The sequence below is a fragment of the Abramis brama genome (assembly GCF_963993115.1).
Source record: "Abramis brama genome assembly, chromosome: 24".
NCBI classification, from domain to species: Eukaryota; Metazoa; Chordata; class Actinopteri; order Cypriniformes; family Leuciscidae; genus Abramis; species Abramis brama.
The window spans coordinates 20,837,296-20,862,716 of record NC_139986.1 but is presented as its reverse complement, the minus strand read 5'-3'; the positions used below and the strand labels follow the sequence as shown (position 1 = coordinate 20,862,716).

Sequence of the window (25,421 nt, the reverse complement as noted above, 5' to 3'; positions counted from 1 at the left end):
CTAAACAAATGAAACATGTTATGGGATAGATTCACAAGCAAAGACATAAACAGAAATAAACATGAAGCAAGTAACAACTTTGCATACTGTACGTACACACATGTCCCCAAACAAGATGTTAAAAAACAAAAAGGGTAATGTTGGGAAGTTATATAGCCTATTAGCTAGGTATATTAATGTAACTATGGGCTGCAAGCATCTATAAAAGACTTCTTAACAACATTACTCACTCTGACAGTTCCATGTGACTGTTTCAGATACATTGTACTTTAGGCCTATATTGTAGGCACCTGAATAAAAAACAACATTGTTAAGGTAGGCTATATCCATGTACTGACATGATACTGGCATGGACATGGTGACTAGGCCTATACAATGGTTCTGAATGTCATAAAAAAAACCATATAATACCATGGTAATTATAGTGTTTTCGTGTACTGTCAGTGTTTTGGTAGGTGGTGAGAAAATGTATTTACCTCGTTCAAGGCGCTGCACGAGCAGGTTTTCTCTTGAACGTAATTCAGATAAAATCTTCATCGCTGACAAACGCGATAAGGTGATTCTGCAGGTTGTCTCAGTTGATTTTAGGTAAATATTTCCAGCAGATGTTAAACGGCGACAGATTCATGCCCTGTTTCACGGATCACCGATTAAAAACGAATATTTCACCAGTTGTATACACTGGAATTCGAATAAAGCGCTTTGTTTTTGCAGTGTAGGCTACATTCCTGCATATTTGATGCAATTTCAAAGAAGTTGAACATATTTTAGTGTCAAGCTCAGAAACCACGCGTATGTTAACATGGGGCATTCGTATGAAGGTAAAAGAGAAGCAAAACTCGAGAGCACGTAGATGTGAATTTGAGAACTTAAGTACAATAAATATTCGTAATTGTACACTGTAAAATCCAACAGTGATTCTAACTAACACTTTTCAGTTAACTTTACTTAATGTCTTAAAGGGGTCATATAATGATACATGCACTTTTACAAGTTGATTGTACTGAAATGTGTGTTAGCAGTGCCTGTACACAACCATCATATAATGATAAGAATCCATCCAGTAGTTTATTTTTATCTCCTTATATGTTTTCCCCTGTCTCAAATCGAGCCGTCTGACCGTGTGACGTCACACGGTCGGACGCCCCTCCCACGATTGTTGATTGACAGCAGCGTTTCAACACAGACCCGCCCTCGCTCATGAGCGAGCTGTCATCATAGTCCGCCATTGTTGATACGCTGGAGCAGAATGGCGTCTAAGCGATTGTGGTGTTCTGTTCTTGGGTGAAATAAGGAACACAGCAGTCATTTTGATGTTCCTAAATACGAACCGCTGAAGACGCAGTGGCTGAGTTTTGTTTTCGAAGGGAATATTCCCCACGATCAACGTCAATGCTTTCATGTTTGCACGAATCATTTCACACACCAGACTGCTTTATAAACAAGAACACTGAAAAACGTATTAGCTCCTGTCTGAGTATGTGTTGTTTATGTGCCTAATGACTGTCATAGTCTCACAGACTGGTTATTTTTTAAACAGATTTGATATGCTAATTATGCAATTAATTTACGTTAACTGTCTCTTTCTCTGCAATTTCTCAACTGAGAATAATAGTCAATAATAATAACGATTATAATTTTGAGCAAAATAATCGTGATTATCAGTTTCATTATTATCATGCAGTCCTAACCCAGTCCACCCCGCTAAAAACAGGTTTCTCCCTCTTTCCAAATGAATATTTAAACCACCATAAAATTTCTAAATAATGCAAAACATTTTTGTTATTGTGATCATCATAAAGGCCTTAAGCTGAAATGTAGTACTGCATTTCTAGTCATTGTGCATAATTGTAACAGTATCTTATGCATTTACAAAAACACCTTTAATTTATGCTTTATTTTATATGCTTTATTTTTTATGTGTGCTTTCTGTCTTTTATGTACTAGAGGCTATGCTGAAATTTATTAGTTTCTTAGTGTTTTTTCATATGCATGTTGAATGTTACACTTTTATACACTTAAATATTGAGCAATCTACAGCCTAATTCTTTTTAATATAAGTTATATATAATTTATATATATAAAAAAAATTATGTACAATTCATACATTTTATTTCATTTATTTGAGTTTCATGTAAATATTTTTTTAATGTATGTTGAATGCTACACTTAATACACATTTACAAACTTAAATATTGAAATTGTACACACGCACTGCAATACACACGCACTGCAAAGACAATGTCAATAGCATCATTTATTTAATCTACTTACAGTTGTCATCAGATAATTTAATTGAAAGTAATGTAACAAAATAATGTGGGCGTGGTCTGTGTGTCGCGAAATTAAAACACATTAAAACTTCCCTTGAAGGCGTCTGATTAGTTGTGATATCTAAACAGTAGCAAATACAGGAGTCAGGACATGATTGCTGACATATTGTGAGGGTAAAATAATTATTCCTCGGGAATCTATCTGGACAGACAAGGATAGGATTTATCAGTCAAGTTTTACTGGGCTCGGTTTTGTAAACGGCGCTCCTCCAGGAGATGGCGCACTAGGATTGGTTGATCGACTACGAGGTTATGGCGAACGTCACATGAACAAACAGGAAAAGTTCGAAGTCTCATTACATCCGCTCATCTGATAAAGTACGACCTGATTGCTATGCACTTTTAAGGTAATCAGCCAACCTAGCTAGTTATTTTTATTGATGGTGTTTAATTTGATTTAGATATCTAAATGTTAGTGATAAGGATAAAAATAAAAACCTTTCAGATATCAGACCTTGGTTATTCTCATAAAACAAACGGTCCCAACAGTATAGGGTTGCACCAGCCATTCACAATTTCTTACTTAAGTTAAAGTCCACACTACAAACTTAGTAACTATTAGCTAATTTGTAACTAGCTCAGTCCTTTTTTTTATTCAACTTTCAGAAAAACATACAATGACATTTAACATCAAACAGAAGCCAAAACTGAAATTGGGGGAGACATATCTTACATCGTACAGAGTAAAACATTAAATTTATTAAGTCTTATAGACTCATCTATTTTGATTTTAAGAATGTATCAAAAAACCATCATAGATAGGCTACTTGCTTCCAAAAATAACATTGTGGTGAGATGTTTTCTTTAAAACTAGATCTGTACTTTATTTTGTTCTTAAAGGAATAGCCTTGTTCACTTAAAACTGAAAATTCTGTCATCATTTACTCGCACTCAAGTTGTTTCAAACATGTATGAATTTATTTATTGTGCTGAACACAAAAGAAGATATTTTGAATAATGTAAGTTGATGGACCCCATTTACTTCCATAGTATTTTTTCCTTTATTATTTACGGACATTCTTCAAAATATCTTCCTTTGTGTTCAGCAGAAGAAAGAAATTCATACAGGTTTGAAACAACTTGAGGGAGAGTAAATGATGACAGAATTTTCATTTTAAGTGAACTATTTCTCTAATGCAGAACGCAGTTAGTGGGTCGTAAACTTTACACTTGTGGTGTTCCTGTCAAATCTGACCACCGGTCTAAAAAAATTACTTATAAATTTATCATTATTTTATATTATCACCAAATATTGGATTCAATATTTTTGTCAACTTGTTTTCTTTCAATTAGGACATGTTTTTTTATTTTTATTTTTTTAGATCTGTTTGATTGTAGACCTCTTTATCTGAGCTTATGCCAGTGTGTTCACTGAAATGTTCTTTTCATGTATTCTTTAATGTCAGTATTTGATATCGGAATGCAGTAACAGTGCTTGCTTATTTAGCCCGGCTTCCAGAAATGAAATACGGACATGTTTTGTGTTTGAGAAAGGTCTTCAACGTGTTAAAACAAATAGGGGTCATTGAAGTCTATAGTTTAAGGGACCATTTCTCAGTTAAAGCCTTACTTTCCATTTAGACTAAACTTCCCTATCCTTGAGAGAAAGAACTTGTTATCTTGATGTTTTGAGACGAGACTCCTGTTAATAGTTAGAGCCTGGCCAAATCCAACCTTGTAACCGTGTCGGTGTGTGTGTTAGTCTTCTTGGTTACAGGTTAAGGAACCACTGGCATTATTGGAGATTGACTGAGTTGTTGTTCTGGACATGCTGGTGCCCAGCAACCCAAATCTGCGACTTGGAAGGTCACGACATGCCTAACTTCAGGGTCCGAGTGTCAGCTGCATAATCTATGGAGATATGCTTCAGTCTATCTGTATGGAAAATTACTATTTTTATCAATTTCTTAGCCAATGAGAAACTGCAACCTGAAGCAAGGACATAGCTTAGACCAGTGGTTCTCAACTCCAGTCCTCGTGACCCGCTGCTCTGCACATTTTGTATGTCTCTCTTATCTGACACACTCAAATCAGTTCATGGAGTCTCTCCTAACGAGCTGATGATCTGGTTCAGGTGTGTTAAATAAGGGAGACATACAAAATGTGCAGAGCAGTGGGTCCCGAGGACTGGAGTTGAGAACCACTGGCTTAGACCTTGGTGAAGGGTATAACTGCTGTGATCTTTGTAACTGTAAGCGGGGCAGCAAACTCCTGTGTGAGTCTTGAAGCTGAACTTCTGGTGATGAAACTGCAAACTATCTTCAGTAAAACTTTTCTTCAATTTTTTTATAATTGGTGTATTTTTATAAACGGTGTATCGTTCTTGTGCAGTCACTCAAAATAGTGTCGTACCAAGAAATAATCAAGAGCACACACGTTTGCGTCTAGCTTCAGTCTTTACTGGATATCAACTGCCTCTCATACCAAGAGCTAATAACCAATCAACATTCAGTATGCAAATCATCACATGTGAATCGATAACATTACATCCGGGTCTTCTTTCAAACATCTGGTCCTTGGGTCCTAAACTGTTAACCCCTAACAAGCATAACAAGTGATTTACAAGCAATTTTTTATTGCAAGGCGGTCATTTTGACTGGGAACTCCACAAGTGTGACTTTGGTCCATTTTGTACAAAATAAAAGCATTTCAAAACAAACTTCCTGGTTAAATATTAAAGCACACTAGTGTGATATTCCCCATATTTTGTTGAATATTGACGAATTTATCCACAAATCAGGCTGAGCTCAGATCAATGAGGCCTATGATCAATCAGTTCCAAAAAGAAATACAAAACCTGTGCCAATTGACAGACAAGAAAGTTGGTTAAAAGATTGAATGCAATATTTGGTGATAATATAGCATAACAAACGATTTACAAGCAATTTTTAAAAGGCCGGTCATTTTTGACAGAGTACACAAAAGGTGTTACAGGGTTTTCAACAAAGCACAAGGGTTAAGTTCTGCTTTATTGACTATTTAAGGTGAACTAGTGAGAGTCTTGAATATATTCTCTCAGACACAGTGAAAGTTGAAGATCGACTGTGACAATGGAGACACAAAGGATCCTCATGAGGAGTTTGGCTGTCGTGGTTTTTGCATCTGTGATCTGGACTATAACAGGTAAAGTGCTTGAAACTGTTTGTATATTATTATATCTGATGGAACGGTGCAGAATATTGAGGTTTACCTTGTTCTTCAGTCTCAGCAGGTGATAATCAGAAGGTGATCAACTGCTGTAAAGTCGTCTCCAGTGCAAAGTTGACTGATCCTATCATCAGTTTCAGGCAGCTAAACAAAAGTATTCAATGTGTGAAGGCCGTCGTGTAAGAATCCAAGTTCTTCTCTAAAGAAAACATGTCATGATTAGAGATCAACTGCATCTGATGCTAGATTTCTGTTTTAACTTTTTCATTCTCTTTAACAGCTTTGAGACTGAACGAGGAGAGTTCTGTCTTGATTGGAGGCAACCATGGGTGAAGGAGGAAGTTAAGCTTTTGTAAGTTAAACCCAACAAGTGTGGTGAAACATACCTGAATTTGAAACAACATAATCTTATAAAGTGTTGCATATTTAGCATAGTATTCTTGTTTTCACATTGTTTTTTTGTTTTGTTTTGTTTTACAGAAGAGCTCAAAACAAAAGCCAGACTTCCACGCCGCCACCAGCATCATCTATCAGTAAACTCACTCCTGTGGGAGGATCTTCCCAATCAAATGACAAAAGCACTTACAAAAGTACTTACCCCACATGTAAGTAACCATGTTTATTCAGTGCCTGATCTGTGGTCAGTGAACTTGCTAATGTGTGTGAGACATCATGTTAGGTGTATAAAGAATGTATATTGTAGCTGACGCTGGAAGGTCAGCTGTGGGTTATGACATCTTGGTGATTTCGGTGGTTAATGTTTATTTATTTTATTGTTTTTTGACTTTATAGTTTAAATGTGTATCTCTGTGTATTGTGATAATTTCATAATTTGGTTTGCCATTCCTACTTTATTATTATTATTATTATTATTATTATTTAGCTTATTTAAGTTGTGTCATGTGACCCGTGCTGATTTATTCCACCTGGACGTGTTAGCGTCAACTGAACGATGAGATGTGAATTCTGATACACGTTAGTGCTCCTGACTTAATCTACTGCTGGTTACCAGGCGAATACGGTAAAAGTGTTAATGTTTTGTATATTATGTTTGGTTTGTGTCCGTAGTGGTGTTGTGTGTAAAATTATGGTTTGTTTTCCTTTTGTGTCTAGTTTTCACGGTGTCTCTTCAATAAACAAAAATTGGACATCTGTACTTCGGAAGCGTGGACTGTTTAATAACCAGCGAGTAGTTACAGTGAAAACGTAGCCTAATTCCATCCTATCGGCTACGAGATGTGCTTTTGCGGTGATCCTCCAGCTTCAGCGTGCAGCCTGCCACTTCTGGGTCTCTGCGCGCAGGTTGACTGTTTCCCGTGGTGATTAATGCTGCTGTATTCAGCGCGCGGCTCTGTTGCGCCTTTCCTTGGACTTCGCGTGCCGTTTGACTGTGTCCCGTGGTGAACTAAAAAGTTTTGGCGTCCAGTGTTACTTTCTGTGATGGACTGTTGCGAGCTTTAGTGGGCAAATCTGCTACATCGTCAATGGAGGATCTTCTCACACAAATTGTGTCAGCTGTGCATCAGCAGGTTAGAGGTACAATATGAAATATGTTTTTGTAAATGATGGATGGTTTTACAAGTTAATGTACACTTGTTATAAGATAAAGATGCCCAGGACCAGAGAGAAGAAAAATGTCCTGGAGGTAACTGGTTTTTAACTTCTGTGATTATAATGTGTTTAAGGTTTTAAGTAGCTAAATATTCAAGTGTTAAGGGCATTGATAAGTTAAGTGTGGTTATTCAGTCTAAGATTGTTTCACTGCTATCTATTGCGATTACATTACACATTTTGTACTATTTGTTAAAGTGCATACCCTTTAGATAAAAATGTCAGTCCAGGGCGATCTAGCTGAGCAAAATGATTCTCCATCACATGAGAAAGTCTTATTTGCAGAGAATGAGAATATGGATGGTGTTGTTAGGGATCGACATGTATCATGTGCATCATGCACAGAGAAATCTGAGGCAAGACTTAAAGAGCTTAATTCTGTTTTATTAGAGACAAATGAAATCAGAAAATCTTCCCGTGATAAACGTTTAACACCAAAGATGCAAGAGTTAAAAGAGCAAGAACTGACTCAAAAAGAGAAGAAGTTTAAATCTGCATATGAGAAATGGAAGTTTCAAGTTAGAGATGTTCGTTTAAAGTTAAAACATGAGTGCTCTGAAAGTGACTTGTGTGACATGATGGATGAGGTTGAGAGGCAAGAGTTTGAATTGAAAGGGCTATATGATAACATACGATTCCAAGCACCACCAAGCCAAGAAACTAGGAGGAAAATTGACGCATGTTCAGCTGTAACGGCAGACTTGTTGAAATTAATGAGGGTACGCATGGTGGAAGATGGTATGGAATTTGATCCTGAGGCAGAAAGGGCAAGGTTACGTATGCTGCTGGACTGTGAGTACGCTAAGTCCATATATGGATCCTCAGTTTCTAGAGCCACGGTCGTTAGCAACCATTCTAAACCTGCATCGGAGTCTGCAAGCATTTCAACTAAGAGAGCAGAGACTGCTGCGCTGTTAGCTGCAAAAAAAGCTGAAGTGGAAAGGGAGGCTGACATTGAGGCACAAAGGCAGCAACTGAAGAAGCTTGAAGATCGTAGAGACATTGAGGTTATGGAAGCAAGGCTCAGAGTGTATACTGAGGAGGAGTCCAGGGTAAAAAGTCAGCAGTGTGGTTCAGCAAGCGGTGACAGGAGCAACCACGGTCCTCTTGTTTCCAACACATCATGTTTGAATCAGCAAGTTACACAAAGTGAAGTATCCTTAGTGCAGGCGTTACAAGGGTCCATTGCCCTGTCTCGACTTCCTGCTCCAGAACCCCTTGTATTTTCTGGCGACCCACTGAAGTTTATAGAATGGAGCACCACCTTTAAAGCTCTTATAGAGGGACGGTGCTCAAATCCTGCAGATAAGCTCTTCTACTTACAGAAGTATGTTGATGGTGAGGCAAGATCGGCTCTGGAAGGCAGCTTCTACAGGAAAGATGAACAGGCCTATCAGCAAGCGTGGGAGAAGCTGAATGCCAGATATGGTCACTTCTTTGTGGTGCAACGTGCCTTCAGAGAGAAACTTAATAGGTGGCCTAAGATTGGTGCAGCCGAGTACGTCAAGTTAAGAGAGTTCAGTGACTTCCTACAATCATGTAGTGATGCTTTGCCGCACGTTAAGGGTCTTCAGGTGCTGAATGACTGCGAGGAGAATCAGAGGATACTGGCCAAGCTTCCTTTCTGGGTGACGAGCAGGTGGAACCGTTATGTCACAGAACAGCTGGACAAAGACAAAGATTATCCAAGCTTTAACCAGTTTGCCTCATTCGTATCAAAAGAAGCACGTATAGCATGTAATCCTGTGTCGTCATTGTATGCACTAAAGATCGTTGAAGAGAAGCCATCTAAGGAAATAAAGCGTTCAAGAGTAAACACGTTTGCAACCACTACGAAGACTTTAGATGCAGCATGCGCTACGGCCGAATTCAGTAACATTATCGACCGTGAGACTGAAGAGTCTTGTAGAAAGAAAACTGCATTCGTGCGTAGCACAAATTCAGTTAAATGTATGTTCTGTGATGAATGTCATTCTATTCAGGAATGTCAAAAACTAATGGAAAAAGTAGCAGAAGAAAAGAGAAACTTTGTCATGGAGAATAAGTTGTGCTTTGCATGTTTGAGAAAAGGACATGGCTCCAAAGACTGCAGAAATAGAGCTGTGTGTGTGGTATGCAAGAAGCGCCACCCAACTTCGTTACATGAAGATCGTCAGCCAGGAGAGATGTCGCCTCCATGGACAGCTTTGCAGACTGAAGATAATGCATTCACTCTAACATGCTGTACGAATGGAGGAGAAGGTGATATAACATCTATGATTGTCCCAGTATGGTTGTCTTTATCTAACTCAGAGTCTGAAGTCTGCGTATATGCTTTATTAGACACCCAGAGTAGTCACACATTTGTTGACCAAGAAGTGTGTGAAAGCTTGCAGGCATCAATGGAACCGGTAAAACTAAAGCTTTCCACCATGATGGGAAAAGATTCTGTTGTGTTGAGTCACAGAGTTAGTGGACTTCGGGTTAGAGGATTTTCTTCGGACAGCCCTATCTGCCTGCCTCCTGTTTATACGAGGGACTTCATTCCCTTTGTGCGCACACACATTCCCACCTGTGATACAGCTAAACGGTGGAGACATCTAGAAGTGATTGCAAATGAAATGCCCGCACGGATGGATTGTGGAGTAGGTCTTTTGATTGGCTATGATTGCTCCAGAGCTCTGGTGCCTCGACAGGTCATCGTTGGCGGTGATGAAGAACCTTACGCCATCAAGACGGACCTTGGCTGGAGCATCATAGGAGGAATTCCACGATGTGTAAATTCCAAGGATGTGACTGGTTTATGTCACCGCATATCAGTCAGAGAGCTCCCCTCCGTGACACCCGCCGCTGTTATCAGAGCACTTGAGCTGGATTTTGTACATACTCCATCAGGTGAAAAGAGTAAATCACAAGATGACGTTCGGTTCCTGCAGGTGGTAAAAGAGGGTGTCTATCAGAATGAATATGGCCATCTTGAGATGCCCCTTCCTTTCAAAATACGGCCCCATCTTCCAAATAATAGGAGGCTCGCATTAGGACGGCTGAAGCACCTTAAGAGGAAATTGGACAAGAATCCTAAATTCAGACATGATTATATGACGTTCATGGAAGGTGTCTTTAGAGATGGAGATGCGGAAATGGCAAATGAGCAACCAGACACGGGAAAAGTGTGGTATATTCCACACCAAGGCGTCTATCACCATAGGAAACCAAATAAGATCAGGGTAGTCTTTGACTGTGCAGCTAAGTATGAAGGTACCGCCTTAAATGACCATCTATTGACTGGGCCTGACCTTACCAATGGATTGACTGGAGTGCTTTGCCGTTTCCGTAAACACCCTATCGCTGTCATGTGCGACATTGAGAAAATGTTTCATAGATTTCATGTTATTAGGGAAGATCGGGACTTCCTGCGTTTTCTGTGGTGGGCAAATGGAGATACAGACACCGAACCCCGAGAATATCGTATGAAAGTACATCTTTTTGGAGCATCATCTTCTCCAGGATGCGCCAATTATGGCCTTAAGTATCTTGCCAGTATGAATGAGAGTGAGTATCCCTTGGCTGCGGGGTTTATCAGGAACCATTTCTATGTAGACGACGGCCTCGTAAGCCTGGAATCTGTTGAGGTAGCAATCAAGCTAGTGAAGGAAGCTCAAGCTGTGTGTGCTAAAGGGAAGCTGCATCTTCACAAATTTATTTCCAACAACCGAGAAGTGTTGGAGTCCATTAGTCCTTGTGATCATGCTGCTGAAGTAAAGAACGTTGATTTCCATCATGACTTTCTTCCAGTACAAAATGTCTTGGGCGTAAGGTGGGATGTAGAGAATGATGTACTCACCTTTAATGTTGTTCTTGATGAGAAACCTGCCACACGACGTGGAATTCTCTCCATGGTGGCTTCAGTCTACGACCCATTGGGGTTCTTGGCCCCATTCATTATATCTGGTAAGAAGGTTCTACAGGAGATGTGCCATAAGGGCATCGGTTGGGATGAACCATTACCCTCTGAGCTGAGACCAAGGTGGGAGAGCTGGCTGAATGATCTGCCCAACCTACAAAAGGTACAAATTTCAAGATGCTTCACCCCTCCAAATTTCGGACCGATTCTGAGAACTGAATTACATCACTTTTCTGATGCTAGTAGTCAAGGTTATGGACAGTGCTCCTATATCAGATTGATGAGTGAAAGTAAGATACATTGTGCCTTGGTTATGGGTAAAGCGAGAGTTGCTCCCATAAAAGTTGTTACTATACCAAGATTAGAGTTAACTGCAGCCGTCATTTCTGCTGTTGTGAGTAGTATGCTGAAGGAGGAGTTGGCACTCAGAGTTGATAGAGAATATTTCTGGACAGATTCTCAAGTGGTCCTTGGTTACATCAACAATGAAGCAAGAAGATTTCATGTCTTTGTTGCTAATCGTGTCCAGAGAATTCGAGAGGCCACTGACCCAAGAAGGTGGTATTACATCAATACGGGAGAGAATCCTGCTGACCATGCCTCGAGAGGCCTCACTGTAGAAGAGTTGATCAGTTCAAATTGGTTCACAGGGCCCAGATTCCTCTGGGAGAAAGAGGTATTTGCTAAACAAGGAACATTGGAGCTGTTGGTCGGAGACCCAGAGGTCAAGGCTGTCCAGGTACTGAGGACCGAGACCATGATGCAAGTGGATTTTCAACAGCAACTGTCACGATTATCAAAATGGACTACAGCTGTGAATGTCATTGCGCGGATTCAAAGATTAGCAAAAAAGATGAAGACATCAGAATCTTTAAGTGTGGAGGAAAGGAGGAGGGCCTCATTCACTCTCATTCAGCTTGCACAACAGGATGCCTTCAAAGAAGAGTTGAATGTACTCAGGCAAGATTCTGGTACGCTGCCTTCTAACCATCCTCTGCATCAACTTGATCCATTCATGCAGGATGGAATAATGAGGGTGGGAGGACGTTTGAGGAGAGCATGCGCACCTTTTGAATTCAGGTACCCAGCAATCCTTCCAAGGGATGGTGTTGTCACACATCTTATTTTAGCGCACCATCATCAAAAAATTCAACATCAAGGCAGGGGACAGACTCTGAATGAATTGCGAGCCAATGGCTTTTGGATTATGGGTGGCAGTAAGGTGGTAGCGCACTATATACGCCAGTGTGTTCCTTGTAGGAGAGCTCGTAGGCCGCCAGAACAACAACGGATGGCGGACTTGCCCCGTGACCGCACTGATCCTTCTCCACCATTTACTTATTGTGGCATGGACTGTTTTGGTCCCTTTTACACCAATCAAGGTCGCAAGACATATAAACGATATGGCCTCCTTTTTACTTGTCTTTGTTCCAGAGCTGTCCACGTAGAGATGTTGGAGGACATGACGACTGATGCATTCATCAACGCTTTACGGTGTTTCATAGCCATCCGGGGAGCTGTCAGACATATTAGATCAGACCAAGGAACCAACTTCATGGGGGCAAGGAATGAGTTGAAGAATGCTTTAAAGGAAGTGAGTAAAGAGAGACTGGCAGCATATCTGGCAGCGAAGCAGTGCGATTTCTGTCTGAATGCACCCAGTTCGAGTCACGCTGGAGGTGTCTGGGAACGGCAGATCCGAACTATAAAGGGTGTAATGAGTTCAGTTTTGGCACAAAATACTGGAAGACTTAATGATGCTTCTTTACGTACGTTCTTTTATGAAGCTATGTCTATAGTCAATAACCGCCCATTGACCGTGGATGGCCTCAGTTATCCTACAAGCCTAGAGCCTCTAACCCCCAACCACCTGCTTACCATGAAGTCGTCTGTTCCACTTCCTCCACCGGGTACGTTTGTTAAGGAAGATCTTTATGCAAAGAAACGTTGGAGGCAGGTGCAGTATTTGAGTGAACAGTTTTGGAGCAGATGGAAGATAGAATATCTTGCTAATATCTCTCTCAGGCAAAGATGGCATATACCAAGGCGGAATGTGCAAGTGGGGGACATTGTCATTGTCAAGGAAGAGGAAATTCCCCGCAACGAATGGAGGTTGGCTAGGGTCATTGAAGTTTGCAAGGCTGAGGATGGACTGGTACGGAAAGTTACAATACAGATTGGGGATCGGAAGTTGGGAAAAAGGGGTGAACGCCTCACTAAACCCTCTATTATCGAACGCCCTATCCAAAAGTTGGTAGTTCTTGTAGCCAAAAGTTGAAAATTAATATCGCCCTATCACTTATTAGAAGTTTAGTCATATTAGCATCATGCTGGTATTAGGTGGTATCTTGGATACATGTTGATTTGTGCTGTTTAATATTGGTGAATATTAGAATGTGAAGTATGGTGAACAATTTGTTCATTTTAGTGTAAGGATGTGTAATTATGAATTATGCTTTTTGAATTGTTGTTGTTTTCATCTTGGAGCCTGGAAATTACCATTGATTGTTTGATTGGTTGTATTTTGTAGGTGTTTTTGTTTTCTTTTGCTGTTGTTTTTTTTTACTCAATGGTAATTTGGTGGGAGTGTAGCTGACGCTGGAAGGTCAGCTGTGGGTTATGACATCTTGGTGATTTCGGTGGTTAATGTTTATTTATTTTATTGTTTTTTGACTTTATAGTTTAAATGTGTATCTCTGTGTATTGTGATAATTTCATAATTTGGTTTGCCATTCCTACTTTATTATTATTATTATTATTATTATTTAGCTTATTTAAGTTGTGTCATGTGACCCGTGCTGATTTATTCCACCTGGACGTGTTAGCGTCAACTGAACGATGAGATGTGAATTCTGATACACGTTAGTGCTCCTGACTTAATCTACTGCTGGTTACCAGGCGAATACGGTAAAAGTGTTAATGTTTTGTATATTATGTTTGGTTTGTGTCCGTAGTGGTGTTGTGTGTAAAATTATGGTTTGTTTTCCTTTTGTGTCTAGTTTTCACGGTGTCTCTTCAATAAACAAAAATTGGACATCTGTACTTCGGAAGCGTGGACTGTTTAATAACCAGCGAGTAGTTACATATATGTATATGGTGTATATGACATCGCAAGACATGTTAGGTGTATAAAGAATTTAGAAATTATGATTTAACACATAATCCTCAAGTCTCATCATAAAATGACCCAACTTTATTTCACCCTGGAAAGCAAGAAAAAAGGGAATGTGATCAGCTTAAAGATAACTGAATCAAAATCAGAGTCAGAATGAGCTTTATTCGCCAAGTGTGCGCAAACACACAAGGATTTTTTTTTTTTATACATACATGTATGACACAAGAACAGAAATAACATTTAAATAAGACTAAGGAAAAAAATACAAATAAATAAATAAAATAATAATAATAATGTGGTATACTGGAACAGAAGACTTTGTGCATTATGTACTGTATGTACAGCTGTATAAATAAAATATATATGTATTTATACAATATCTAATTCTTGCCTCTCAAATACTGACAACTAGGAAACCTGCAAACTTATATTACAGCAGACTAATGTATGAGAGATTCTGACCTGAACACTATTGTGAATCCAGTCCTGGTGCAGGTCATTAGGTCTTGCACAACCTTTAGAGAAAACAATTATACAAAAACATAGTAAATATAATGTAATCAGTGTTGGGTGTAATGCATTACTCTAAGATATTACTCTTAGTTTTTCTGAATTTTTATAGTTACTATGTAATTGCATCAAATACTGTATAGACTAAAGTAACTTGTCCAGTAATCTAATTACTTTGTTGAAGATGTAATCAGTAGCTAGTATTTTATTACTTTAGACTAGAGTAACTGAATGTAAACAGATTATTTTAAAGCTGTCTGATGTTATCATAAAATCGTAATATTCACCTTTCTGTAGTCTTGTTGCTCTCCAACACACACAGACACTTGACACCAGTAACAGTAGCAGAAGCACACAGACGACAGGCAGCCACGGGCTGATACTGAGGATTACGGTGACCGGGAGGGGACATGTTCGGTTCACTTATTTTTGTCGTGGCCACAACATATAAACTCGTGGGAACGTCATATTAAGTCGTGGGAACGTCATATTAAGTCTTAGCCCCGAGATCATATGTTGAGGGAACGATATATTTTTCTCGTGGCCACGACTTCATATTTTGAGAGAACGACATCTATTTGTCGTGGCCACGAGTTGAGGGAGCCACAGCGGCCAATAGCCTACTGTAACCGTACCACAGCATAGACTGGGCTACAGCAGAGATGGAGATGACAAGAAATAACATTTTACTTTAAATTAGGAGTGTCATAAAAAGATATAGTGCGGTCTTTGGCATTCTTAAATTGGATGGGCTTTTTGTCGCACTTTTGCACTGGCATGAAGTTGGTTTGACGTTGGACGTTCTCGCATATTTAGGGACCGTCTCAAAATTACATGCGAAGTTGGCATAAACGTTTCTAACTTCAATAGCATTTGAAGACAATGATTTACAGTCATAAAACCAACTGTACATTGTTCACCCAGGTCTCATGTATGATGCACACCTTTTAGATTTTTGATATTTATGACAATAAACTGCTAAATCATATGCAAATATTGCTATGTATTTCACTACTGTCACATACCTGACACCTAGATGAACAATGTACAGTTGGTTTTATCACTGTAAGTCATTGTCTTCAAATGCTATTGAGCTTTAAATATGGTCATATTCTGTATATGATCACATACAGTAGTGCAATACATAGCAATATTTGCATATGATTTAATAGTTTACTGTCATAAATATCAAAAATATTAAAGGTGTGCATCATACATGAGACCTATATGAACAATGTACAGTTGGTTTTATGACTGTAAATCATTGTCTTCAAATGCTATTGAGCTTTAAATATTGTCATATTCTGTATATGATCCCATACAGTAGTGAAATACATAGCAATATTTGCATATGATTTAGCAGTTTATTGTCATAAATATCAAAAATCTAAAAGGTGTGCATCATACTTGAGACCTGGGTGAACAATGTACAGTTGGTTTTATGACTGTAAGTCATTGTCTTCAAATGCTATTGAAGTTAGAAACGTGTATGCCAATGTCGCATGTAATTTTGAGACGGTCCCTAAATATGCGTGCGACAAAAAAGTCTAAGAATGCGCTTAATGTGTCTTTCACTTATAACGTACCCATGTCTTAATGCCAAAGACCGCACTATATCTTTATATGACATTCCTAATTTAAAGTAAAATGTTATTTCTTCTGTCATTTCCATCTCTGCTGTAGCCCAGTCTATGCTATGGTACGGTTACAGTAGGCTATTGGCCGCTGTGGCTCCCTCAACTCGTGGCCACGACAAATGATGTCGTTCTCTCAAAATATGAAGTCGTGGCCACGAGAAAAATATATTGTTCACTCAACATATGATCTCGAGGCTACGACTTTGCATCGCGTGGCCACGACATAATGATGTCGTTACCTCAACAAAATGATCTTGTGGCCACGACTTATAATCATGTTCCCACGACTTAATATCACGTTCCCACGAGTTTATATGTTGTGGCCACGACAAAAATAAGTGAACCGAACATGTCCCCTCCCGGTCACCGTAGAGGATCACTGAATCATCATTTAAAATATCTCCAGTGCTCACATCTACACACATGACAGAAAAAGGTTTCTAATTCAGTATGAGGTTTGATACATAAAATGATGCAAAATAAAAAGTTCACATCTTTGTCTCTTGTTTTAACTAGCACTTGAATTAAAAAATACACTAGGAAAGTGTTAAATTACATAATCTGGGGGAAAATCTTACCTTCATAGTCCAGTGTTGTGCAGTGAGATCGCTCAGTCTTATAGTCCATGCAGCAGTAGAGCATCAGATCAGTGTCAGTGATGTTCATCAGAAGCAGAGAGTGAGTGTTTGTAGGAGAACTAAGAGCTTTTATCCGTCCAGTGTAACTTGGGTGAATATTGGAGGGTTCTGGTTTAGAGTTACCTCCATACAGATATTCTAGTTTTAAAATTCTTACAAATGTTTGGTTTCCGTTTGTAATGATCCAGGTAATCTCTGTATCATCTTTAATGTTACAGGGAATGTTACAGTTGTGTTTCCTCCTGGATGAACTTTCACTGATGATCCTTCAGTGAGAATCAATGAGATAACAGTGAAATCTAGAGATGAAACAATAAACAATACAAACTTGACAGCAATCACTTGACAATCTGGATCTGATTACTGACATTTATTCATGTAGCAAATGTTTTTTGACAAAAGCAACTTACAAACAAGAAATATCACAAGCAATTTATCATACAAAAATTAAATAAGAACACTTGCATTTCTTGATAATTTCATATACTCACATATAATTTGTATCAGGATCATGTTCTTGTTCTCTTTTTGTGATTTGTAGCCATGAATTTACATCTGTGTTTTTTGTGATTAATTTTTATGTGTGGATGCTATAAGTAAGAGCTAGTTCATGGTTAGCTGTGGAGGCAAAGAACCTCCCAATGTGAAAACAAATGATTAAACTGACTGGAACTTCCAGCCAATCAGAATTGAGTATTCAGACAGACCATGGTCGATTTGTTGCTAAAAGTTACTAAATGATGTTGTGATGTCATTGCGTGATATTGCATGATAACCAGGTATTTCTAAAACAGAGATCACCCCCCACTCACCATTTAACAGATAATTTGGTCACACTTTAGTATACTTAATACAATACCTATACTTGCATGCTATAGCACACTTACCCCAAAGCTAAACTCTAACCCCTAATCTTAACCCTTCCCTTAGTTCTAATACATCAAGCTTATTGGCAATAAATGTGTGAATTTTCTAGTAACAATAGTTCATACTATTGTTGTTAAAAAAAAAACAAAAAAAACTTGTGACTAACAATGAAGTAATCCAGTAAACAGAGTTTGCTTCTACCTAAAAGCTTTTGCCTATGAAGAACCAATCAAATTGTAGGGAAATTATGGAATGTATCATGTCATTTTCGCCATGTTCCTATTCTATAAAAACTGTTGTATTCCTTTGGTGGGTGAGATTCTCTGAGAATTGCTCGAGAACTCTCCCGGCCGTGATTAAAGCTATAAAGGGACATTTGCTGAAGTCTGTCGGTTATTATTGCTGCGCAGCAAGTTAGTTAGGGGAACAAGTTAGGGTTAGGAACTCGAATCCAGTTGTCGACTGTAGACGCAGAGCTAGAGTATAAAGATTATTAAGTGTCGACTGTTGACACCCCAGATATATTTATTAAGTGTCGACTGTAGACGTTGGGTGTCGATTGAAGACGCCCCAGGTAATTAGGTTCCAGGTAGGAAAAATCTTCCACAATAGCAACATAAACCAGCCATAGCTCAGAGTCAGAATATCATAGAGACCTTGGGCAGTGCACTGTGGCACATTGTTCTGTTCACAGTCAAGGGGAAAAACTGATGATTATGGCATTGTGATATTGAGTGTTGCCACAGTAAACACCTCTCACAGTTAAGTATGTAAATGTATCTTTTTGCAGCAGCAGCAGCAGAGCTCAAAGAAATAAACCAGCTGAAAAAAACAGGTGAAGTGCTTGAAACTGTTTGTATATTATTATATCTGATGGAACGGTGCAGAATATTGAGGTTTACCTTGTTCTTCAGTCTCAAGAGGTGCTAATCAGAAGCTGATCAACTGCTGTAAAGTCGTCTCCAGTGCAAAGTTGACTGATCCTATCATCAGTTTCAGGATGCTAAAACAAAGTCCTCCATGTGTGAAGGCCGTCGTGTAAGAATCCCAGTTCTTCTCTAAAGAAAACATGTCATGATTAGAGATCAACAGCATCTGATGCTAGATTTCTGTTTTAACTTTTTCACTCTCTTTAACAGCTTTAAGACTGAACGAGCAGAGTTCTGTCTTGATTGGAGACAACAATGGGTGAGGGAGGAAGCTAAGAAGCTTTTGTAAGTTAAATCCAACAAGTGTGGTGAAACATACCTGACTTTGTAACAACATAATCTTATAAAGTGTTGCATGTTTAGTATACAGTAGTATTCTTGTATTCATTGTGTTTTTTTTTTTACAGAAGAGCTCAAAGAAACAAAGCCTGACTTCCACGCAACCACCAGCATCATCTATCAGTAAACTCACTCCTGTGGGAGGATCTTCCCAATCAACTAACAGATCATGAATCATGAATGTCTAAAAGCAAACTCATAATGAGAACACATCTTGAAGTAGTTATGAGTTTTAAAATATTATATATTATTATATTCAAATATTTCTAAAGTTTAAAACCCTTTGGTGTTCTTCAGGGTCTTTTTAACCCGCAAATGACTTTTGCTGAATTTTTAAAAAATGTTCTCTTTGTCCAAATGGCATGAAACTTTGTACAGCTCTCAACCCTTTCTAGATCTACAAAAAACAAAAAGTATTGTAATGATATTTGTTTTTATGTTTGCGTGAAAAAAATAGTCACACTCGTGGTCATAGAAAATGGACAAAATTCATCATCAAAATCAGACACAACACAGAACACACATAGACAGAAATGAAGTGGCACACTTCTAACAGTGCTAAAAACATTCAACATGCAAAATTATCATGCTCACACGCGCACGCACAAACACACACACAGAGGAATAAATTTGTGAGACTATAAAAACTGCTCTCTTATAATTTGTCACATAAAATAGTCCAAAATGTGGAACCACCACAAAAATAAATTTGGAGACACTGACACATCGACAATGTGAACACTCGCACACACACACACAGATACACAGAGAGAGAGAGGGAGAGAGAAAGAGACAAAAGTTACTGCTTTATTTGCTCATTTGTTATGCTGTTCAGTTCATTGCATTTTGATGATCATGTCATGTATTTGTACTCAATATATAATATAACTGTTCATATCTGTTCTGTTACAGTTAGTAACTGAAGTGTAGATTACATTTGTACAATGAAAAAAAGAAGATTGAAATAAATGATAAATTCTAAAAATCTTTTTCAGGTTTGATTCTAATCGTAATATTATTGGGAAAAAATTATTTCAGTACAAAAAATGCTAAACTTTGACAGAAAGGTAATTTTTATTGTTAGAATTATGATTTCATAAAAAAAAAAAAAAAACTTATCCAACTGGAAAAAAAGATATCTTTCAGTTAGTCAAATAGCGTATAGTGGAGCTCTATAGCCATCTAGTGGCTAAAATTATAATTTATTTTACTTTTAAAACTACATTTTCCAAAATATGGGCAATTAAAAAATATATATATATATACATATTTTTTCATTTAAAATATATCATAAATCTTCCCAAAACTGCACAAATGTGGAGTAAAAACATTAATAAACAGAGTAAAATTACATTTGTTAAAAAAAAAAAAACTATTATTCTGTTACAAAATTAAATGTTGCCTGGGGTCTCTGGAGACCCCAAAGATCACTAGTGTCACCCCAAATGAAGAATATCAGAGGGTTAAGAGATTTAGTTAGAAAATATTTAAAGTGGCGGTTAGTAAATTAGGTGTATTTAAATTGAATATTTAAAATATATGTTGTCAAATACATGATGTAGTTTGACAGTAACAGTTCTTAATTTATACATTTTATTCAGAAACTGAATTATAGTGAAACTGTTTTAGAACAAATGTGTTTAAATACAATATTAGCTTATATATTATATTTCACATTGAAATATATTTCGCTGAATGTACTGGTGATGAACTGTGTCAAGAAGGGTGACGCAAGTCTGAGTGAAATTAAGACTGATTTGTATGAAAACAAACCTAGACATTTTTGTCAGTTGATTATGCAAATGAACGAGTGCAATCTGAAACTACAAATAAACTATGATCAGCAACAACTGGTTTTGCTTGTGGTTGATGTTTCTGAATGTGTGCAAGAGGTCTCTGTCAGAAACGATGACACCTTTTCTCTTTAGCATCTTTATTCATACATTAGCAGTTGGTTGATGACTATGCATGTCCTTCCTTGTGCTACTTATGTAAATTTCACCCATAATCAAATGTTTAATTTGCAAGAATAAGTTGGTAGCCTATGTCTTATGAACTTGTGTGACCATGAAAAAGTCATTTTCGATTTTTCTCCACATATTCATGTTAATTTAAGTCAATCAGGTTAAACTTCACAGCATGAATAAATATATAGATATATAGATAGATAGATAGATAGATAGATAGATAGATAGATAGATAGATAGATAGATAGATAGATAGATAAATAAATAAATACATTTGCTAAGGGGTAATTATGGAACAACAGTTTTAAAAAGTTATTTTTCACTATTATTTTATATTTTATAACTGCATTTTCATGGGTTTAAAAAAATATTTTTGTTATAAGAGACAACAACAACAAAAAATTGTGCATCAAAACCACTCCTTTCCTGGCAAAAAAACAACAACAACAAAAAAATAAGGATTTTCAAAAGTCATCAAATTTGCGACAGCTGAATGTAACATTTTTGACAAGCCAAACGTGTCAGTCTCTGAGTAACATGCAATTTAAGCCACTAACGTCTCCAGCACGTTTCATAATTACCCAAAAATCAAACATAGTTCACCCCTCACACACATTATCTGTCAAAAACTTAGGCTGGCTGTCAGTTTGAATATTAGAACTAAACACATTGACATAACACACTCATGGGCATCGATCACTTCACTGAATACTTGCCAGATAAGAAATATATCCTTATTACCGTTTTAAAATCCACATTTTGAATATCCCAACATCAATATCTGTCAACAATATAATCAGAAACTGAACACATCAGCTTCAAGTTTTATGTTTTTGCCTGCAGAAAAATAACTGCTAAACGTATTAAATGAGCTACGTGTAATTGTGGTCTACTCTTTAATTGCATTTTTTATATATATATATATACATATATATATATATATATATATATACATATATACATATATATATATATATACATATATATATATATATATATATACATATATATATATATATATATATATATATATATATATATATATATATATATATAGTATATTCGATATTGGTTTCTCATAAATTATGCTGACGGGTAAAACTGACGTATTGTGGGTGAGAGGTGTGAATGCTTGAGAGTTGATGATCACTCGATGCAATGGTTTCAAAAGGGTGGTGTTAAGTTTGTGACGCATTATTCCTTCTGACTGCTGTTGTACATCTCTTAAAAGACCTCCTCATAATAACAAACATACATAATCAACACCAACTAACTGACCAACACCTGTGATCTGGACACCGAGAGCTATGGCCTGGACTTCTAGATTCATCACCGTCACTGTTCTGGTCATCCTCATTGGATGCTTCACTGGTTCACTGGGCAACTGTAAGTAACTAAACATGCAGCACACAGTCAATGATACTGTTTCTGCTGACTATGAGAAACCTTTGGAAGAACCCTTAATTTGCAGGACATCATAATGCTGTGATCATGAATTCGACTGGTTTGTCACATTCGGTCTGCAGGATACTCTTACTGGTTAGAGATGCAAAGGAAGTCAATATCCTGTCTTGAAAAATACCATATAAAAAGATATGAGTCTAGATAGCACCTTCAAAACAGAATCTGCGTCTTCCTCTTCTGGTTTTGTGAATATTTTGAGCAAACATCATGCATCTCTGCTGGAAATTAGCTCTGATGATGATGGTTCTTGTGTGTGTTACTGTGCAGCAAGTCAACTAAGTTTTGGGATTTTTTTTATCATTGGATTTGTATTTTAATAAGATCCTTTGTTATTGATTATTATGGATCTATAGCCTGACGTCGTCATACTCAGATTCTAGTCCTCAAATGTTGTGGGCAGGGCTAAGTTCGACTGGCTAAAGGATCTACTGATTTTAATGATTTTTTTTTACATTTACACTCAGATTTTGCATTAATGATCCTTTTAATACACACCAACCTGCTTTCATAAATCAAATGCATAGTCTGCCCAAAAATTCTGTCATCATTTACTCATCCTCATGTTGTTGACTTTCTTCTGTGGAAGACAAAAGAAGATATTTTAAAGACAGAAGTAAAACAGTTTCTGTTCCTGTTGACTTCCATTGAATGGACAATACAATGAAAGTCAATGGGAAACTAAACTGTTTGGTTATTAACATTTTTCATCTTATTTTTTGTTCAGCAGAAGAACAAACTGCATACAGCTTTGGAACAACATCAGGGTGAGTAAATTATGACATCATTTTCACTTTTGGGTGGACTATCTCTTTAAAGATTCAATATTTATTTGTCACATACACAGTTATATACAGGATACTACCAGTGAATGTAAATCGGGTCTGCTCCATTAGACTGCATAACATAACATATAAAGTAAACCTGAGCAGTGCAAAAACAGTATATAATAAAACTGACAACAGTAATATTATACAGCAATATATGATGTCCAAAAAAGAGAGAATGTGCAAAACGCATGTTGCATGGCTCTAACAAGGCAAAGTGCTATGTGCAAACTGACACTTAATATAATTTAATAAACTGAGCGAGAGACTTGTGAGTGATACAAGGATGTCCACATTAATGAGTCTAATAGCCTGAGGAAGAAGCTCTCAGTTTTTGTCCTCAGACTACAGAAGTGCTTATCAGACGGTAGCAGACTGAACACACAGTTATCAGGGTGGTTGGAGTCATTGATGATTTTATAGTTTTTCTCGATTGCTTAAACAACATTTCTTGAAACTATGCCTCGTATTCTCAAAACTGTAAACACAAATCTATAACGTCTCACCCAATTCCCCAAACATCCTATTTTCAGGTCAAAATGAAGCTCTACACTCAAAACCATTCACTCTTGCTGAAAAACTAAACTTTGCCCTCAGACATTACACACACTACAACATAGTCTTACACACTGGTGCAATAAATTTAAAACAACATTTCCAAAACTGGTAAGTTATGGTGCTTGTGGTTGCTCTATGTGAGGCAATTTGATGCATTTCTTTTTATTACAGTATAGTGCAACAGCGACAGTACATGTATGTGTTGTTACAGCAGTGTACTGCACTCTAAAGTTACAGAGCAGTCTGAAGTACATCTCCTGTACCTGTTTTTCTCCCGGAAGGTTCTTATGATTGAGGCGACGGTGAAGCAACTCAAATTTGGCCTTACTCGTAGCCCAGCCTCCCTCATAGTCACACCATGGACAAAGACATGGGCAACTAGAGTGTCTTGTCTCCTTGCCCTTCCCCTTCACCTTCTTCATCCTCTTCCTTCACCTCTTCCTCCACTCCCATCTCCTCCTCCTCCTCCTCCTCATCATCCTCCACTCCAGTGTCATCAACCTCTTCCTTCATGTCTTTCTGGATCCATTGTTCAAAAACTGAATGAACTGACTCTGGCCCTTTTATCTATTGAAGGTTCTGATTGGTGTGTAATCAGTTTTGACTCTTAGTGTTTCCACTTGAGTAATTGTGTGCTAACTGAGCTGAAGCTGTGCTGACTTGAGTGAACAATATTGAATGCTAGCGCTTTCTAAATGACAACATGGTGTAGGCAATGAGAAATTAAGGGATTTGTGTGAAGAGTTTTGAAGTGACAGTTCAACAAATCTGACCCATGTGTCAAAACAGCGAATAGTGTTTATAGTTTCGGGAAATGGGTGTGCTTTTTGATAAATGGCATTATGGTTTTGAAAATTTAGTTCAAAAGCCTGGTTATAGTATTTAAGCAATCAAGAAAAACTGTTCGCTTCCGCTCTACTGTTTGTACGCTTTCTATTGTTGCTGAATAGAAAGTTTTCAGGATTGCTTGCGAGACCCTGAATTTCCTCAGCTGTTGTAGAAGGTACATTTGTTGTCTGGCTTTATTCACCTGGGAACTTGGCTTGTACATGTACAGACCAGGTCAAGTTCTCAGAGATGTTTATTTCAACATATTTGAAGCCTCTCACCCTCTCTACGGGGGTCCCGCCAATCAAGAGTAGGGAGAAGGTTCTCTGCTGATGGTGAATCCATAACAGATTGCATTTAACTATATCACAGTTTTCTTTGATGGAGCCCTTATCAAGATCAAGATCGTCTTGTTTTCACACATACTGTATACAGTACGCACAGTACAAGTGCTTTGGAGATTTCAATCTCTGTCTCTCTTTCAGATCGTCGGCCCACTAGAGTTGGAGTGACTTGCTGTAAGGAAGTGTCGAAGGGAAGAATCCCTCCTGAAGTTAAACTGATTGGATACAGGCATCAGAATGCTCTGAGTCCGTGTGTGGATGCTATAGTGTAAGCTCTCTCTACACACATTTCACAGTTTTATATGCCTGATATTGTGTTCATTTCAGTGGTACTGTATATCTGTCCTGCAGATTCTACACAGAGAAAGACAAGTACTGCTCTGATCCAACAGCGCGCTGGATTCAATTCAGACTGAAAGGTACGGCC

At 37.8% G+C, this 25,421-nt stretch overlaps 2 protein-coding genes across 6 annotated transcripts in view; both read left to right on the top strand.

Moving 5' to 3' along the window:
* LOC311075411 (uncharacterized protein) overlaps positions 1-25,421 on the top strand; it is a 145,246-nt gene that overhangs the window by 32,049 nt on the left and 87,776 nt on the right. For 2 of the 4 annotated variants that reach the window (XM_084102817.1, XM_084102820.1), the window contains exons 8-9: positions 18,532-18,576; positions 18,656-18,779. In XM_084102817.1, the coding sequence (XP_083958943.1) occupies positions 18,532-18,576; positions 18,656-18,779 (169 nt within the window). Of the gene's footprint in view, positions 1-18,531; positions 18,577-18,655; positions 18,780-18,880; positions 18,956-19,077; positions 20,870-25,421 lie in introns of those variants that run through there. The other 2 variants (XM_084102818.1, XM_084102819.1) reach the window with 2 other exon arrangements.
* On the top strand, positions 5,818-14,016 carry LOC311075410 (uncharacterized protein). Of its 2 annotated transcripts, XM_084102812.1 has the most exons (3): positions 5,818-5,832; positions 5,961-6,085; positions 6,594-14,016. In XM_084102812.1, the coding sequence occupies exon 3, from the start codon at positions 7,310-7,312 to the stop codon at positions 13,250-13,252; it is 5,943 nt and encodes a 1,980-aa protein (XP_083958938.1). In that variant the 5' UTR covers positions 5,818-5,832; positions 5,961-6,085; positions 6,594-7,309; the 3' UTR covers positions 13,253-14,016. The 2 variants fall into 2 exon arrangements, with proteins under 2 accessions (XP_083958938.1, XP_083958937.1); XM_084102811.1 differs by lacking the exon at positions 5,818-5,832 and having other exon boundaries at positions 5,978-6,085; positions 6,420-14,016.

Bases quoted from the DNA above. Each gene is read 5' to 3' on its own strand.
- LOC311075410 (XM_084102812.1), top strand. From the start codon at position 7,310: ATGTCAGTCCAGGGCGATCTAGCTGAGCAAAATGATTCTCCATCACAT.